Source organism: Mustela lutreola, chromosome 5, assembly GCF_030435805.1.
Source record: "Mustela lutreola isolate mMusLut2 chromosome 5, mMusLut2.pri, whole genome shotgun sequence".
NCBI lineage: Eukaryota > Metazoa > Chordata > Mammalia > Carnivora > Mustelidae > Mustela > Mustela lutreola.
Window position 1 is genome coordinate 60,241,128 of NC_081294.1, and position 19,266 is coordinate 60,260,393.

At 52.3% G+C, this 19,266-nt stretch overlaps 1 protein-coding gene across 5 annotated transcripts in view; it reads left to right on the plus strand.

Moving 5' to 3' along the window:
* KCNIP1 (potassium voltage-gated channel interacting protein 1) overlaps positions 1-19,266 on the plus strand; it is a 339,834-nt gene that overhangs the window by 107,428 nt on the left and 213,140 nt on the right. For 2 of the 5 annotated variants that reach the window (XM_059174279.1, XM_059174282.1), the window contains exon 1: positions 18,093-18,717. The exons of 1 other annotated variant lie outside the window; for it this stretch is intronic. In XM_059174279.1, coding sequence (XP_059030262.1) covers positions 18,657-18,717 — 61 coding nt within the window. In that variant the 5' untranslated portion in view covers positions 18,093-18,656. Of the gene's footprint in view, positions 1-18,092; positions 18,718-19,266 lie in introns of those variants that run through there. 2 more of the 5 variants (XM_059174281.1, XM_059174284.1) reach the window with 2 other exon arrangements.

Genomic DNA, 19,266 nt, shown 5'->3' on the forward strand with positions numbered 1-19,266 from the left:
TAGCATGCATGAGGAACATACAAATCACCGCAGAACTCAGGCAAATGTCTGTCAGTGATGATCTGCCTGGGGCTGCCAGGTTCCAGAGCAGTGGTTAGGATGAGCCCGGAAACCCTGCCCTGAGTTAAAGGCCCACTCTTTCTCTTCCCAGGTCGGCAACTACATGTCTCTGAGCTTTACTTTCCTCATTTGCAAAAGGATTGTAGAAGATACCGCTGTGGGATAATAGCTCAGTGTTGCTAGATTCCAAAATAGGCACATTAGTGTCTGCTCCTTCTCTGTTTCCTGAGAGGACACCATGAGGCTGAGGACATGACCTTAAAGCCCGTCGCCGTCCCGGCTCTCATGGACCTGTCAGTCTCCTGGGCATAACAGGCAGTAATGAGAATGAGAATACTTCACCCAAAAGTGTCATATCGTGCCTCTGGGAAAGGCAACGAGACAGAGGTGGGTGGTACTAAGGCAACGTGAAATGGGGGTGAAACAGCCACCAGAAGGGAGAGCAGCCATTTTCCACCTCATCGCTTTGCTTCCAAGAGAATCAGGAAGTTCTTAGACAAGTTCTCCAGTCCCTCAGTGGGATTTGGACTAACAGGGGCAGCAAGAAAGCAGTCACTTCAAGCCATCCACAGATGCGCCGGCAATGTTCTGTCATCCCTCCTGGGCCCTGCCGGTCGTTTGGATTAACACAGATCCCAATGGGATTGATAAACTCACTCATCTGAATCTCTCCTTCCACAGACACTCGCCCCCCTCTAGGGCCGTCCCCGCTCTCCCTGTGGCCTTTTCAAGGTGAACTCCTGACAAGCCTTCTGCATCAAATCCCCAGGGGTTGTGGCAGCAAGATGAGTCACCTCACAAATATAGTACGTTTCCCTAGGGGGCGGCAGTGGGTGGAAGCATTTGTAGAATTCACTCTGCTTTAATAGATCATTTAGAACATGTCATATATCAGAGAGCGAAAACAAGCTAACAAGCTAAACAGGCATGCCCTCCCCTACCCCGTCCCGGGAGCCCTGGCTGGCGACTCCCAGCCCACCCATACCTCTGCCACACACCTGTCTCAGGGAGGCTGACGAGACCCGGATCACAGAGCCTCACTTAGCCCCACCTCTCCCTCCAAGGCTAGAACACTCAATCTCTCCCTCTCTCTAAACCTCCCTCTTTCTCTCTCTCCATTTCTTCCCCTCTTCCCCTACCCCAGTCTCTCCTTCCTTTACTTCATCTCTCTGGCTCTGACCCCTTTCCAGCAACTTCCATATCTTCCATATCTTCCTCCATTTGCAACCCCCCGGCCCCGTCACCCTATAGTGAGAGCAGACTCTTCACTCCCTTACATACTCTTGGCCCAGGCAGAACCTCTGGCCTTGGACCTAGGGCAGAATCCCATCTTCCTTCTACTGGTGGGCTCTGTTCCCTCTCTTACCACTTCTTCCTCTATATCCTAAATTCAAAGCCACAGAGACCAGCCCTGAGCCCAGGGTCTGTACACAGAGGTTGGATGATGCCCCTCCCACCCCCCCCTATATACTCCACCTTTAGGGTCATGTGGATTTGCAGGGGCTATTCTGGGAACCACCTCCAGGAATCTTCAAAGGAGCTGGAGCAGGTCTGAGTCTCCACAGAACCCACCCTCCGCCTCTCAGGGGCTGAGCCTCTGTTCCTTCTTGAAGGGACTTGGGGGGTGAGGGGGCTGCTGAGGACACAGTCTCAGAAGAAGGTAGGCAGCCTCTAGGCTGCCACTGGGCCTGGCACGTGACGGAAGAGAAAGCAAGGAGCCCAAGGATAGAACAGCTGAGCCCTGCCCCAGGCCCACATCGTTGGCCCCAGGCCCAGCCACAGATTACTGCTGGTCTCAATTTAACTGAAAACTGACAAGACAGGATCCCCTGTGTCATTCTTCCAGACTCAGCTTCACTGCCAAGGCTGGAGACCATCCCTGGAAGGAAGAACAGAGCCCTGAGAATTGTCAAAGCCTGAGCCAGGCTTTGTCAATGTGTCTACTCATCTACCTTTCCTAACTAAGAATCCTAGAGTTCGGTACAGAGGCCTGCTGCAAATGATGAGAATGCTGAGTTTCAGAGAAGCTAACTGACTTGAGCAGGTCCACACATCTAGAAGCATCAAGGCCTTTCCAGCTCCAGTCTTCCCACTAAAGAGTTCTGGGTCCTGGCAACAGGTGTTCTGGGGCCCTGACACAGCTGGGGGGGGGGGGGGGGGGCTGTGTCATTGCTATAATGCAGACCTAGCAACTCAATTCAGAACCTCAGGCCCAAGCTCATGGTCATTGGCTGGGCAAAGATCCCAGCACTGTCTGTGCCATGCATCCCGGATACCACCCCACTGGCAGAGAGGTCAAATGAGAGATCCCGCCTTGTTCTCCCAGTTTAAAGTTTGGGCATATGGACTCAAGAGAGGCCACTGAATTTTGCCTTCTGAGATTGCACATTTCAAGCAGAGTAACTTAGAACCAAAAATAGCGGCAATGGATTTATCCTGAAGAAACCCATGACTTCTGGAACTGGCGTGGTTCCTGGCAGTTCCTGAATTTCATTGTTAAGCATCTTCTGGGTGTGTAAGTCCCATACACTTCTCATAGTTTTTTCCTCCTGCTGAAATTGGCCAGAGTCAGTTTCTGTTGCTTACAACCAAAAATAACTCTAACTAACATATCACTGTCCTGTGGGCACTTGAAAGCCATAGTGTAATCATCAAGGCTGTTTATGACCCAGCCTCCCCAGCCTTCCCTGACCAGCTTCTTCCTACCTGCACCTGCTACACCCCAAGTGGGCCACACTGGATCCTGCCTGCCCACTTGTGTGCTATGGTAGTGTTACCATGTATTGAATCAGCCTCCGCTAGCAAGCAATTTAATGCTTGCAAGCATTTAATTAAGATATAATTCATTTATTAGTGTTAGTTAATAGTGCATTAGTGTTAGCTAGTGTTCTCAAGAAAAACAGGACCAATAGTATTAATATATTGATTATTATATATAACAGTTTTATATATCAGGTATGTAAGACTGCATATATATATATGTGTGTATGTATATGTATATACACACATGTATATATATACATATATATGCAGTCTTACATACCTAATATGTATGTAAGACTGCATATATATATATATATACATACATATATATATATGCAGTCTTACATACATATTAGGTATGTAAGACTGCATATATATGTATATATATACGTGTGTGTATATATATATACATACATACATATACATATATGTATACATACATATATATATACATACATATATATATGCAGTCTTACATACCTGATATATGTATATATATATGTATGTATATGTATATGTATATGTATGTATATGTATATGTATATGTATATACATATATATATATATGGAGAAAGATTTATTTCAAGGAATTGTGTCCCATAATTGTAGAGGCTGGCAAATCAGAAATCTGCAAGGCAAGTCAGTAGGCTGGGTGCCCAAGGAGGGGTCTCCAGGAAGTTGCAGCTCAAGCCTGGAGGCAGAATTCTCTCTTCCCCGGGGGGAATATCAGTCTCTTCTAAGGTCTTCAACTGATTAGATGAGGCCCCACCTACATTCTGGAAGTGAATTGGCTTTACTCAAAGTCTACTGAGTCAAATATTGATCTCATCTAAAAATACCTTCATGGCAGCATCTAGACTGGTATTTGACCTAGGAACTAGGCACTGTGGCCTAGCCAAGTTCATACACAAAATTAACCATCACGTTCATGTTTCATAAAATCTACCCACTTAAAACATACAACTGGGGGATTTTAGCATATTCACAGAGCTTCTCAACCATCACCACTACCCAATCACAGAACATTTTGTTGCCTCAGAAAGAAACCCCACCCTTCAGTCACCCCTGGTCCCTCCCTCCCCCAGCTCCTGGAAACCTGCTTCTGGGTTTTGCACATGCTGGCTCTCCTTCCTCCTCTTCTCCCGTTGCTCGCCCAGCAAATTTCTACTCATTGCTCGAAAGCCAGCCCTTCTGCAATCTCTTTTTTGACTCCAACCTCCCTGAGACGCTTCATCCCACTCAAAGTGAGTTAATCATTCCATCTTCTGTGATCGCCAGGATACGCTGTCTGTGCCTCCTGGCAGAGCCCTGAGCAAGAAGTATTAACTTGTTCTTTTTTCTCACCAGATCAGGCATTCTTAACCTGTGGCTGGGGATTTCAGGAGTGTTTGAAATGGACCCCGCAGTTTACCTGTCTGTGGGTGGGTAGGGCAGTGGGTGTGGGTGTGGGTGTGGGTGTGGGTGTGGGTGTTTGTGTGGGTTTCTGAGGCGGCGGTTTACAGGTTCATCAGATTTTCAAAACGGTCCCGTGAAGTCAGAAGCCATGACGTTGAGCAGAGCTGCTCAAGGGCAGAGACAAGCTCACTAGCCCCGCTGGGCCCTCGTGCGTGGGGCAGAGTGGGAGCTTAACAGAACGTGCCTGAGTGATGAATAAATTATATTTACGACAAGGTCACTTCCTTCAAGGGTTTGCCGTCATCATTCTCTGCGAAGCAGTTAAAAAGCAGAGCCAAATAACATATGGCTACGTGTCGGAGGAGGAGGATGGAGGTATGAGTGGGACGCATTCATCCCTTCATGCGTTCATCCAGTCCCCATTTAGCTTACGCCCCTTCAAGGAACCAAGCCCAACGCCCCCTAGTGGTCCGCGCGCGGGGAGGCAAGCGGTCTCTGAGACCATCAAAAGTCTCTGAGTGTAGAGGAGACAACAGTAGATCAGGGAAAGCTTCTTGAGGGAGGGGCAACACAAGCGGAAGTCTGGAGTGGGGAATAGGATTCAGATGGGTGGGAGGGATTCAGAAGGGCATCCTTAGGGTGTGTACCGCAAAGAGCTTCCACACGGGCAGAAGCCAGGACAAGAACCAGAATCAACAGTCCCAGAGGCCCTGGGAGGATTTTTCAAGCTTCCCGAGGGGTGACAGTGCGGAGAAACCTTCCTGGGGAGCTGAGCCGGCCTGTCTGTAATGAGGTGTGGGGTGTCATTCCTGAGCCGGAGCACAGGGCAGAGCTGAATGGGCAAAAATACTGACCCTGAGTCCTGCTGGGCCCTGAGCAGAAGGAAGATTTCATTAGTGTTGCAGAGAGGCAGGATGTGTACCCTCCCCTGGAGGCCTGAGGGCAGGAGGCTGGCCAGGCAGGGAGGGGGACCCCATGGCTCCTAGTGGCAACTGAGCAGCCTGCTAGCCCGTGGCACTGAAGGAGGGGGAGGAAGAGCGGGACCCCATCCGTTCCCTTAGCACTTACTCTGCAAGATGGAGGACAGCTGGCAGGAAGGGACAGAAATTCCCCTTGAGATAGAAGATGCTACAAGAAGTGGAGATTGCAACCGTGTGGACAGAGAAAGAATGAGACTGTCGAGGGCTGAGGGAACTCAGGCCAGGACTGAATGGGGAGTGTGAGGTTTGGCCTGGGTTCACGGCTTCACGCAGGAGAACCTGAGCTGACCCTTCTAATCTCCCTCAGAGCCCTGTGAAGGTCCCAGAGGCACCCAGCCCTTCCCCTCTCCCTATCTTGCTGGACCTGGTCTCTTCCTCTCTGTCCTCCGGCCCTGCGCTCACACCTCTGCATCCCTGCGCAGTTCTGAGAGGACCACTCAAAATGAAAGTGCGGCCTTACTTGGGGCAGGGATTCTAGGTGCAGAGCTGTGCTTGGTTTGGGAGCTTAAAGCTACCATCAAGCCCACTCCCTTCCCGGGGCTTCCTGGAGAATCAGATGGAGAGGTTGGATGCCATGAAGGCTCCCCCACTGTTGCTGCTAGGAGTCACACTGAAGCATGGGGCAGATCTTCTAGCCTCAGGAGCCCTGGCACTGGGTCCCACGCAGAGCAGCTGGAGAGCCGGGGGCCTCCTGCATGCACCAATAGCCTGGGGTAGCTGCCTTGTAAGGGAGTGGGAGGGCATGCGCTAAGACCTACAAGCTGGATGGCTGGAGGTAGGGGCTGAGCTACAGGATCTGAGGGCTGAACACCATTCCCTTGGGAGAATCATCTTCATCCTCCCCACTGAAACCGGAGGAAAGAGGAAGGAGGGGGTTTCTCTCCAGTACTTGTGGGTCATTGTTGGCATGCTGAAGGATGCAGAAAGGATTCTTCATTATGCTTGGAAGTATCTTCTAACCAATCCACCCCCCCCACCCCGCCCCTGACCTCTTTCAGGTAGAGGATGGTGCATTCCACCCACAGGGCTAGGGAAGTACAAGAGACTGAGGAGGTGGTAACCTTGGGCAAGGCTGCTTTTCTCCAGAACCCATGGCTGCCTAGCGACCCACACACCAGAGCTCTGCAGAAAGCGGTCAGAACCATCTCAGTGAGAGCAGCCAGGAACCATGAGGAGCACTGTGTGACCTTGTTCCAGTCACTTGGTCTTTCTGTCCTTGCTTTGTGACTACAAAGTGAAGCCAATGGCAACAATCCAGATTCAAAAGAACCTGTTCGTTGAGAGGCTTCTAGGGCCTCCAAGGTGGGTGGGCCGTGTCCCTGCCCCCGCTGACAGCAATCAGATCTTCCCACTACCACTCCACTCCCTAAAATTCTTGCATGGTGATGGGGCCCAGGGGCAGGAGTGACCATAAGGGAGAGCACAAAGGAGCTCCCTTGTGGTGATGGAACAGTCTGCTGTCTTGACTGTGAGGACTGTTGCAACAATTTGCAGTTGGGATAGAATGGCACAGGAACACACACACACACACACACACACACACACACACAAGGACATGTGACACTGGGAACATCTGAACCATGTCTGTGGATTATACCAACACCTACGCCTTGGTTTTGATATGAAACTGTAATTATGTAAGATGCTCACACTGGGGGACACCAGATGAAGGGTCTAGGAGACCTTTTCATACTTTCTTCTTAGTTTCTTGTGAGTCTATAATTTTTTTCAAAATAAAAAGAGAAAATATATTCTCCTAGGGCTTCTCCTTGCCCTTAGCTTAAATCCTGACTGCACCAAGGATGACAGACCCCTTGCAACTTAGTCTCTCTTGCTTGCTCTGGAACCTCCTCCCATGTTCTGCTTGGCCCAGCCCCGCTGCCCTGCCCTCTGTGCTTTGAGCCAGCTCAGCACATTCCCTCTGTAGGGCCTCCACGTCAGCCTCTCTCACCCTAAATCCTAAGCAAGAGTAACTCCTGCCTGTCATTCAAATTTCAGAATCTCCTGCCACCCCCCGCCACTCCAGTGAGGCCTTCTCTCTCAGGTTGTCCCCTTCAGCTCTCCCACTATAAGGATACCACCTCCTGATATAACCTTCTGGTGTCTACCAGCAACAGACGTGACCTTGTGTGTTTACCTATCTGCTGTTCATTGTCCTGACCTCCCTTCCCTATGAGAATGGAAGGTACAGAGAGCAGGAAAAATATCCATCTTGGTCACTAGTATATCCCCATACCTACAGCAGGGGCAGGTATCACAGAGGGATACAGAATATTTTATTATATGTGCTGCCAAAGCGAACACAAGGTAGGGAATATTTATTAATGACAGATGCCTGGTTGGATGGCTGGAGAGATGGCTGTATGCATCGCACACGACTACAGTTGAGCAGTGGTGAAACAAGAAAAGGAAAGAAAGGAAAGGGAAGAGAAGAGAAGAGAAAGGAAAAGAAGTTACCCAATGTGGAGGTTCTCCAGCAGGGCTCCTACTATTATTCAAGCACTCACACCCACCTCCCCTATTTACAAGAGGCCCAGACTACCTCTCCTGGTCCCCATCCCTCCATACAGTTCACCTCTCCCGTGCCCTTACTTCCTAATCACTAACCTTCCTGACTGCTAGCAAAGCCGGCTGGTAGTGTATCAGCCATTTAAACTTTAGTCTGAATTCCAGGTCAGTGTGCCAACTTCCCCCAGAGATTCATAGTATAAACTTCTCTTGATATTACTTCATCTTGAGGGAATTTCAGTAAAGGGAAGGGGGTCCATTTGGAGCACACTTCCTGTGCCTGTAAAGTTACACTTCATAGAAAGGAAGAGCACATTCAGATCCGGGTCTGGAGGAGAGGCTGTGACAGCCGAGGAGAGCTTTTAGTACTTTCAAACATGAAAGACCCTTTCCAGAGGCTTGAGGTACAGTCCCAACTCTACTGTTCTCTACCAACATTGCCCTGAGCAAACCTCTTTCCCTCCCCGGCCATCTGTAAAGTGACATATAAAGTCCTTTTCAGCTTTGAGTTGTATACCTCTAAGAGGGTACTATTCTGGGGAGAATCAGAGTGTCTGAGATAATGTGCACATTCAGAATTAGAGACTGGGGTGCAGATCAAGCCCCTTAACCTTCCCACCCCCAACCCAGCCATTCAGTTTCTGCTGTAGAAAACAGCTGTACCTCCCGCTGACCCCCCTACCAAAGTGAGCTTCCCCTCTCACCTGAGGGCTTAGCTTGGGGCAGTCAGGGCTTCGTGTGACTCTGGCAGTGGGTGCAAAGGGCTCCTGAGCAAGGTATTCCAACCCCTGCTGTCGGGAATATGAAGACCAAGTACCCTTCCAGTTAGCAGCCCCAGGAGACATTAGAAGTCGCCTCCCTAGCTCTGGGCACAATGAAATGCTCGAGCAGGTTGCCTACAGAAGCCAGGAAGCTTCCATCCCCCGGAGATGTTTCTGGATGACTCAGTTGCTCACGTCCATCATCTATCACACGTTCATCTGTCACATGGTGCCTGGAGTGGCTTTCTCCAAAGTCTTTCCAAGTCTAGGTTTGGGCAATCCATAAGTGGGCACAGTGACGTGTTGCTGCTCTGGCCAGCGAGGCGCTCCCAAGACAGTGAAACAGTCTGTGGCTCCCACTGAACCGCTTCAGAGAAGGTGGCAGAACCAAGTCATGTGCTTACAGCAATGCCTGGCTGCCAGATTCCTATTAGGCTTTTAAGACCCAGGTCCAGCATCTCTGGACCCTCACTCTTCCCGCAGGTTGAATTAGACATCTCTCAGCCTCTCACCTGATTGCTGTAGGCCCATCCCCCAGTCGGTGACTGGTTCGTAGGTCACTCTGTCCCCCTAGAATGGGAGCTTCCTAAGGGTCAGGAGTGAGCCCACCTCCCCGCTCTTTGCATCTCTGCTACCACCGCAGGGCAGGTGGGGCAGGGCAGGGGCTCAGTGGTATTGGCGAATCGTTGGAGGAACTGGCTGGGAGCTCCTACATCAGAGATGGCAGATTCCAGGGATTGGCAGTGTGGGTGGCAGGCAAGGAGCCCCGTTTCATCCACAGCCTCCCTCAGCCTCCTTGTACTCGGCAGCCTTGATTCCTAGCAAAACGCATGGATCCCCATCACACACCAGACTCGATGCTCATCTGCATAGCATCCTCCGTCCAGAACAGCCCTGAGCTGTGGGCACGAATACTAATGCAGCATGCAAATGCCGGCCCGGAGAAGGAGAGCCCCGGACTATCAATGAGCTCCCCCAGCACCTGCTAGAGTGCCCAGCCTCCTCCGACTAGGGCTCACCCAGGGCAAGAAGGGGCAACAGACACAGAAGTCATCTTGAAGTGCCCCTGTGGTCAACGTGATGTCCTGTGGCCTCCCAGGAAGGGAGCCTCCATACAGAGTGCAAGTGGGAGGGAATGCTGGCCTCTCAGGAAGGGCCCGGCCTGCTCCCCCCTCCCCACTTCCTTCTCTTTCCTGGGTGGGTGACAGCACGGGCTTTGAAGACAGACAGAAGGGGTTTCAATCCTTGACTCTCCAGCTGTGTCATTTTGTGACCTTGGGCAGATCCCCTCATGCTCTGACTCTCAGTTTGCTGACACATAGAACAGAGGAGCGGGCAGAGACAGAGGTAGGATGTGGGCGGTTTTGTGGATAGCTACGGAGTTCAGGCCTCTAGTGTGCCGAAGATGCTACTTGCCTCCTTCCATCAACTGCTGAACTTAACTTCTATTCCAAATTCCTGCTCTTCTTGGGAGAGAAATGAAATCTCGATCCACTCAGAATACCCCCATCTCCTCGGCATGGCCTGAATATTCTTCTGGGGGCTTGTGAAGCATTGAGATGTGGGGTGGGCTGGACCCCAATGTGCAGCCTATCACCCCTCCAGGCAGGCAGCCTCCAAGATGTGCCGGGTCCTGAGCATCCTGGGCTCACTCCGCCACCCAGCTCACAGTGGGGGCCCCAGCCTAAAACTCACGTTTGCCTGCTCTTTGGGGCATGGTGGGCCACTCCTCTCTTGAGCACAGGGGAAGATTCCCCTCCTTGCCTAACTCCACGAGGAGAAGTAAGTCAGGATCCCCCTTCTATCAAAGACACACAGGCTAGTGGAGTGTGCACTGTTTGTGCTGTGCAGACAATGGGCAGGGCTGGGAGGGGGACTCAGGGTCATGTCCATTTGCCCAGACTCTGCCTGGGAAAGGGGCAGGGTTGCCCTGGCACCAAGATTCCATCAACGTCTGGGGCTTCCGTGCTGACCGGTGCTTTGCCTGAGGTGAGGCAAGGACAAATCCGATCTCTGAGCTCACATTCTTCTAGGCCTCTTTTCAGACCAGAGCCTTTGGAAGTCACCATCCAAGAAGGGGGCCCCGTTGTTTCCATGTCATATTGCCCCACACAGTGAGTGCCACAGGTCTCCAACGTGGGACAGGGTATGGGGTCACCGGAAACAACGGAGAAAGTATCCATTGCTGTCTTGTAGCTTTATGTGGCCTCATTTCTGCAGCTCTGTCCCAGGGTCAGCCCTCAGCATGAAGGCGACCATGACTTTCTTCTTGTTTCCTTCCTTCCTCCCTCCCTGCTCTGGGCTCCCCTCCCCCACTGCCCTCTTCAGGCTCGAATTGCAGCAGCAGCCGCCTAGCTGGGAAGCTGGGAGCCAGCGCTGACAGGTTCAGCGGGCCATGGAGGGCCAGGGGTGCTCATCGCTGGCATTATTACTAATCATCACACAGCACGGTTGCTGCTCCTTCCCTCCACCCCTGCTCACTTCCCCTGGGGTCTTCGGTTCAGAGAAGCCACAGAAGGAAAACAGACCCTGTGTGCATTCTGCATTCCCATAGGCAGATGGGGTGGCTGCAGCCCCCGGCAGCAAGGGTATGGATAGGAGCAGCAACTACCAGCCAGAGGGCCAGGACACAGCAGACCTCCCCTCGGCCTCTGTCTCTTGGCTTTAAGAAGCTACACCATACCTGTGAGTCGCCTGTGAATTGCTACCTCCCAGAGAAATAGTGTTGGAAGAAATAAGTCACAACAGCAGCAGGAGGGCTTGGAGTCAAAGGGAATGTGGGATCTGAAGTCAGACTATCTAAGTTCAAAGCCATCTCCCCCACTTCCTTGCTGTGTGACTTCGGGCAGGTCACTTAACCTCTCTGTGCTCTGGTAGCATCATATATAAAACAGGGGATAATGACGATACTACCTTACTGAAATGATTAATGGGACCAGAAACAAACTGGCACATCATAAAAGCCCCATAGGCAGTGGCTGGCGTTGTTAAGGTAATTATTATATAGTCTAAGGAGAACAAAGGAGGGGAGTGAACATGACAAATGCCTGCATAGTTCCCCAAGCAGCTTATGATCCATATTCTGCACGCACTTTAGAAATTCTGTCCTCATTACCCCAGCCATTTCAGTGTCACACCACCGCGACAGTTGTCCAGGGCTACCCCCATCTCAGCCTTGCTCTGCCCCTCTCACCTCTGCAACTCCGTCCCTTTTTACCCAGCTCCACTCTTGATTTCTCCACCCCACTTCCACACTGACCTTTGTCCTCCTACGCTGACCTAGGCCCTTGACCTTGTTGAATCCAAACATTTGCTTTTCCCGGGACTTTGGGTGGAGCTGGCCAGGCTGGCCAGAGTCAGGGGTTGGTTTTCTCAGCAGCAGAGCTAGTGAAGTCATTCCCCGTCTTTCTTGGTGGGATCTGGGATGTTATGGTCTGTCCATTGCCCCCCTTAGACTGTGAGTTTCCCCCAAGCAAGTGAGCGCAAACTTCTGAATCCCAGTGACCTTCTCAGGGTGTGATGGAACCAGAGGCACTCATTAACTAGTGACGGAATGAGTGAGTGAGTGAGCGAGTGAGTGAAGTTTAATGAGGATGTCAACGATGACTGGCACCTGTCAGTGAGCATTGCCAGGCATTACACTTGGAGCACTGGAAGGCTTCTTCTCATTTAATCCTTACAACAGCCCCAAGAAATAGACACAGCTATTTACACCCATTTTACAGATGTTGAAACTAAGGCTCAAAGAAGTTAAAGTGGCACAGCTAAGAGCTGACCGTACCAAATCCCTAATTATAAGCTTTCCCCTGTAGTGCAGAGTTTTTTTTAACTCTGTCCATGGGTGGGCTTCATGCGGGAGTCGTGGCTGCCATAAAATTTTATGCAAGGTATGAGTGTGTGTGCACTCATGCTTGGCAGTTTTGGGGGAGAAGGTTCGCAGGTTTCACTGGATACTTACATGTCTATTTGAACACATTTGAATCCACCTCCCTCTCCACCCTTCCTCCTTCTACCCAGCCTTCCATCCACCCCCGGAGCCATCTGATCAATTTCACAAAGTACTTACCTTGCACCTGGCCTAGGGTTGGCACCCATGACTTCTCTAGTCTCCAGGACACATTATGAATGTTGCTTCAGATAATGCAAGCCAAGATGCTTTGGAATGTCCTCCCCCCTCGCTGGGGCAGGTTTTCTGGGTAACTTGGAAGGGCTTTGCTGCAAGTGTCTGGGCTGCGTGGGTGGCTGCACTCTGTCTGAACTCATTTCAGCCCCTGGTGGAGACTGTTCCAGCACTAGAGCATGAAGGGGGAGCCCTTGGGGCCCTGAGCCATCAGGACATCAAAGGCAGAGGCTGTGACCTGGCTTCCCTGGCATCAGCTCTGTCCCTGAAGGGTCACGATCAGTCTTGACAGATGAGGCCATGTTTCATGCATATGGATGTGGCCCCAGAGAGGCACTTCCCAAGCCCAAGCCCTATTCCAAGATCTTTTCTTCCTCCTGGGAAGGTGAGGAAGAACATGCTTTCAAAGAAGACTGGAAGGGGAAGCAAAAAATGGAGTTAGCGTGTTCAGAGCATTCTAGGCAGGAGACCCTATGCCAGGCACCTAGTAATTGTGATCACTTTCAGCCCCACCCAGCACCTGAGGCGGGTAAAATTATTCCGCTTCCAGATTGCAGAAACTGAGGCTCTCAGGGGTCAAATAACATGCCTGAGGTCACAAAACAAACCCAGCATTTGCAACCTGAGCTCTCTGACTTGAAAGCTGTATCTAACCTCCTGCCTTCTGAGGATCTATACGTAGTTGTGACATTCGCTTGTAGTTTGCAAAAGGTTTATCCTACCTGGCTTCTCTGAGCACCCCCACCGCACCTCATCCCAAACTCATCCGCTCCCTCTTTCCTCCCAGCCCAATCACAGATTGTAATGGTAAGAGGATCTGATTGCCTTCAGTCCTAGCCCCCCAGATCCATGAGGACAGGGACGCCTGCCTCTTTGTTCATTATTGGTCCCTCTGTTTAGAATGGCGCCTGGCAAGTAGATGGTGCTTAATAAATATTTGTTGAATGAATGAATAACGAGAAAAGCCCCAGAGCAAAAATATAATAAAAGACATTTGCAGAGTGCTTTGCCAAGAAACTAAGTATTTTCTTGTTGCTTTATCTGACCTGATCTTTCCACCAACCCTAAAAGGACCCTGTTCATGTTTCAGAGAGAAGCAGCCTGGGCCCAGATGTACATTTAGTAAGAGAAGCATGACTCGATCCCAAGGCTAAAGGATGGTGCCCTTGCCCCTGCCCTGATGATCTCAGTGTGAGGATTTGCAGAACCCTTCAGATGTCCTGGGTCAGGCTACGCCAGTGCTGGTGGGGGCAGGGAGAGGGGTGCCTGCTTTGCTTTCTAAAAACTCAGGATCTATTTGAGGCGGCCAGACTTATGCATGCAGAACATTTGGGAAATGTACAAGACAGCAGCCAGCATAGTGCTGAATTGCACATAATCAGGTGCCAACCACATTCCCTTCCTTAACTAATCTGAGTCTTTTAATACCAGATGGGGACCCTGAGAATAGATTTCCTATGAAACAGATGAAGAGCCAAGATGGAAGCCAAGGGGAAGGGCTGTGGCTGACTCATTTCTACACCCCTCTAACCCAGCACGGTACCTGGCCACAGCAACAGTGAGAGCATCAGTCCAGGGTCCGTGACTGCCCATGCTGTGTGCCAGGCACCTACTAAGGGCCTGATGTCACCTCCAGTCTTCACAGCAGTGTGACAGGGTAGGTACTACTGTGGGCCACGGAAAGTGAAAGTAGCGTTCAGAGAAAGTACGCATCAGGCTCCAAGTCACATAGCGAAAAAGCAGCAAAAGCATCCTAGGCACCCAGGCCTAGTAGTACCCCCAGGTCCAGGCTCCTCCTCTGACACTGCTGCCCCCGTGTGCGGTGGGCACTCAGGGACCTGCCCCCGCCTGCAAGGATGAAAAGAAACATGACTGAGCGAGTGCGTGAGAGAGGAGGGGAGGGGACAAACGCGATTTGTGTGTTACACAGACAAGCACGGGCATGCTTGATCGGGACCCCCTGCGGGCTCTGACCATTTTACTCCTTCCTCCCCCGACAGCCTTCCAGACATGCCTTAAGGAGTTCTCCATGCGTGCTTATGTCAGAGCGATGGGAGGGCCTTCCCTGCAGAGCTTCCTGAGGGCACGGACGGGCCGTGGGTGTGTATTACTCAGCCCCGGCTGCTCTTACACAATGCCACAGACTGGGTGGCTTAAACAACAGAAATGTATTTTTTCACAGTTCTGGAGCCTGGAAGTCCAAGATCCAGGTGCCAGCAGGGTGGGTGTCTGGTGAGAGCTCTCCCCTTGGCTTACAGATGGCTGCCTTCTGCTCCCTGTGTGCTCACAAGACCTTTCCTTAGGCATGCGTTCAGGGCTTGGGGGAACTCTCTGTTGTCTGCTCTGAGCCACTATGGGTACTTCATCCCATGGGATCAAGACCCCAGCCTTATGAATTCGTTAAGCCTTAATTCCTTTTTCAGAGGCCCCATCTCCAAACGCAGACTCTCTCGGGGGCAGGGCTTCAATGTATGAATTTTGAGGAGACACAAACTTTCAGTCCGTAAGAGGGTGGATGAGGCAGGGGTCAGAGCTGGACGTGGGGCAGGAGCTAGCTTACCTTCAGGAGTAGAAGGAGCCACCACCAGAGAAGCCCCACTTGGACAGAGCTGGCAAGATGGCCTTAGTGAGAACATGCTGGGGACAGCAGGACAAGCTGCCCCCATGGTTCTCTGCTCTCTGTGGCAAGTCTCCCAGAGGCGGGAGGGGGTCTGCTGTTTTCTCTCCTTTGACATGCATCCCTTCTGAGATACTCTGTTTGTGAGCTTCTTACAGGCAATGTGTGTTGTATCATTGTGTGTGTGTGTGTCTGCATGTATGTGTGTCCATTTACCTATAGATAATGCCTACCACCCAGGGCATCTGCAGGAATAAGGGAGCGGCTGTGCATGTAAATATCTAGTCCTTGGCTGACATAAGAATGAATAAAGATTGGTTGAATAAGTGAATCTTTACCTGGAAGAGTGCTTCTTCCTTTGAAGAGCTAAGAGGATCTGGTCATCACCAGATTTTACTTAATAATTGGGTCTCTGAGCATAGAAAATTAGCCCATTCATTCAGTCAGATTGACTGCACCCCCTGCCAGAAAGAAGGGGTTAAGTAGACAACGTAGAGCCAAATTAGTAGTGGTTCCTGCTCTTAGGGAACCCTCTGTGTGGAGGGAGAGACCTATAGGAAAGGGACAACGGGATCCAAGGAGCTGACTTTTCTGAAGGGCAAAAGCTCCAAGTGCTGCAGGAACCCCTGAGGCAGGCACCAGTTCAGGGCTAGGAAGGGACTGCTGGAGAACACGAAACTTGAATCAGATACTCAGAGGATGGGCAGCAGGTCACCAGATGGAGAAAGAGGCGAGGGATGTTCGAGGCAGAGGGGACAACACATGCAGCACAGCCATAGAGGGCACTAGGGAGGGTCTGTGTGGCTGGGACCCCACGGGAGCACCGGAGAGCACAGAGATGAGTCGATGAAGTCAGTCCCCAAAAGGGCTTCGTAGCTGAACTCGGCAGTTTGGACTGCATCTTGGTGACCTCACTTTCTTCCCACTGCTTGGAAGCAGCCGGTCATAAACTCCTCCAGGGTACTTTGCTCTCTCTGACCTGTAAAGTGGAACAATTCTGCTACTCTGCTTCTTCATGTGGTCATGGGGAAGAAGCAGAAATGCAAGAATGGCCTCCTAGCCTTCTGTAGACACTCAAGTGTAGGTCCTGGTCTCCAGGTAGCATGGGAAGGAGCAGATGCCCCAGAGTCCAGTGATCCCAGAGGGCCGCACCATCCTCTCCCCAGTGAAGATCCCTTCTCTGTTCCTTGAGTCCTGGTCACTCTGATGGGTCCTCTCCTGATCCCTGGCTTCCACCCCACCCCCACCCTTCTTCTCCCTCAAGGAGAGCAGGAGGGAGGCCGCAGACCAGACTCTACTAGTCCTGTTCCACCAACCAGGCTTCTAGGCCTCATGGACTGGCAGTTATGAGAACTGAAGCTTTGGATCTGGTGGGGCCCAGAGGAGATCTCCCCAGCCCAGGGGTCCCCAGTGTCCTCACCTGGCAACAGGAGGTTGTGAAACAGCCCTGGATTAATCCCACATTCTGGCTAAGTCACTTCAGGCAAATTCCTTACCTTCAGTAAGCCTCAGTTTCTCTTTCCAGTAATGATTAGATGACCTGTCTAACTCTCAGGGTTGGGGGGATGTGGGCTATGCATAGCAAAGGGCAATGCAAATGAAAGGGAAAGATGTTATTGAGCACAACTTCCCCATTGCACAAAATAGGGCATATGTTTGGATTTGAAAGTGCGTTCAATGCTGAATAGGTGAAGAAAACTACTCAGGGTCCCTGGCCAAGTCTCAGGCCAGCTTTGTTCCTGAAAGGGCAGCTAATGGACTAGAAAGAAGGGAAACAGCGCCTGAGGGCACTTGTATCCTTGGGGTACGCCTACATGCCTGTATAGTCTGGCGCTTGCATGAATGTTGGTAACCGTAATGCCATTTTGCGCTGTGTGTGCGGCTTCATGCCTCTGTGTTCTTGCACCTTGTGTGGGGGCCCGTGGATGCCCCTGTGAACGTATTATGGGCTGGGTGTGTCTGTGTGTATAATAGCAATGTCTGTGTGGACTTGTGGAACTGTGCCCATATTTTCTGTGTGACTATGTGTATGTGTGTGTTTCTGGGGCTCTGTGTTGGGGGTCCTGGGATCTGCAGGCATAGTACATAATGGGAACTCAGGCAGCTCCTACCTGGAAGAAGGGTAGCTCCTCTCAGGCTTTCAGGGAGCAGACCTGGCATTTCAGCACCACAGGGAGCTGAGGGGAACCCATGGGGGGTGAACCTTAACTTTGCCCTTTTGCATGAGATACTGAAATAGGGGTTGGGGTTCTCTGTGAGCTGCAGTGAAGACTCAGAGCAGGGAGACTGTTTTTTAAATTCAGCCATTACCCCCTCAGCACTAACGCACAGCCTGCCCCTTAGCTGATGGCTAGGAAATTACTGGGGGGGCTGGGGGAAGGTAGAAGGATGAAGGAGGGAGAAAGCCAAGGGAGAAACAACAAAGAGAAAACAAGGGTCCAAAGGGGCTCCTTTACCCTCCCCAATTCTCAGTCATGAGAAGGTGGCCCTGGCGTTGGAGGGGCAGGAGGGACCCTTCCTCTCATGACAACCCAGGTAGATGTATGTTTTTCATCTCTCCGTGGGTGGACTAGAGTTTTCTTTTCCCCACCCCATGAATTCAGGAGGTGATTAAAATTTCCCTTGAAGTCAATGAAATAGCGCACCACACACAGGGACACACACACACACACACACACACACACACACACACACACAGCAATCTGCGGCTGCCCCCTGAACCCCACCCATCAGCCAGGTGCCTACCCAGGTCTGTGCGCCCAGGGGCGCAGCCCTGGAGCGCGCACAGCCAGGCAGGTGCAGGCGCGCAGGGCGGTGGGCAGCGGTGCGGCTACAGGCGCCCCTCGGGGGCCCGGCCCCCCGCCCCGCCCCGCCGGGGTTACCCGCCGGCCGCCCGGCGCGCCTCGGATTCTCCCCGAGCGCGGGCAAGCAGGCGGGCAGGCGGGCAGGCGGGCGCGCGGCTCCGCTCCGCTCCGCGCCCGTCCCTGGCTCTGTTCATTCATGATTGGTACCCGGCCCCCGAGAGCCACCCGAGCGCCGGGAGGGGAGCGGAGCGTGCGGCAGCAGGGGCGGGCTGAGCGCGGCTCCCGCACCGCACGCGCCGCTGGCTCGGGAGCCTCGGCCCGTGTCCGGCACCGAGCGGGCTGTGGGGCAGCGTCCTCGGCCCCTGGCGCGCAAAGCGGCCCGGCCCGGTTCCGAAGGCTCGGCGGGAGCGGCTGGCCCTGTGAGTCAGTGCATGTGCGGGCTGAAGAAGGAAAGAAAAGGCTCCCAGCGCCCCAGCCCCACGCTCGCTGAATACCAAGCTGCAGGCGAGCTGCCGGGTGTTTTGTTGTGTTTTTTTGTTTTTTTTCTTTCCTCCTCCAATTCGGAGTAGAGGAGCCACACTGATTTCTTTCCAGGGGAGGGGAGGGGCAGGGCGAGGGGTCCCAAGTCGCACACAAGTCTTCACTGCCATGGGGGCCGTCATGGGCACCTTCTCGTCTCTGCAAACCAAACAAAGGCGACCTTCTAAAGGTAAGCCACCTCCTTCTTCCTTTTGTTCCCCTGGCTGGGTTTGGGGGTGCGTGGTGCTGAGCTGGGGTGTGCCACCCGCCTGCCTCGGCCTGGACTCTCCTCTCCACGAGGAACAAGGGCAGGTTCTTATATCCAAAGGAGTAAGAAACCTGGCAGGAGGCTCGGTGTGAATATCAAGAACACGCTGCTGAGACCCAGGGTGGGCACTGGCCCCAGGGGTGGGGGAGACCCCTCTGGGGCTCCAGGTGCCAGGACTCTCCTCCTGGAAATCTCTAGGAGCAGAAGGAAGAGTCCGACTCACAGGTGGGGGTGACTGGATTGTCTGAGTGGAAATGTTGGGAAGCTCTTTCCGTTCCCATGACGGCTGGCGATTGTGCAACTGTGGGCACCCAGCGAGAGTGCTCGCACATTCACACACTCCTCCGGGTGGCTGTGCTGGCGCAGACCTAGGAGTCCATCATCAGGGAGAGGCTGCTCTGTCTGTCCACCCCAATAAACCTCTGCAAGCCAAAAGGAATCAGTTGTTGCCAGGGGGTACAACTCCCCGGG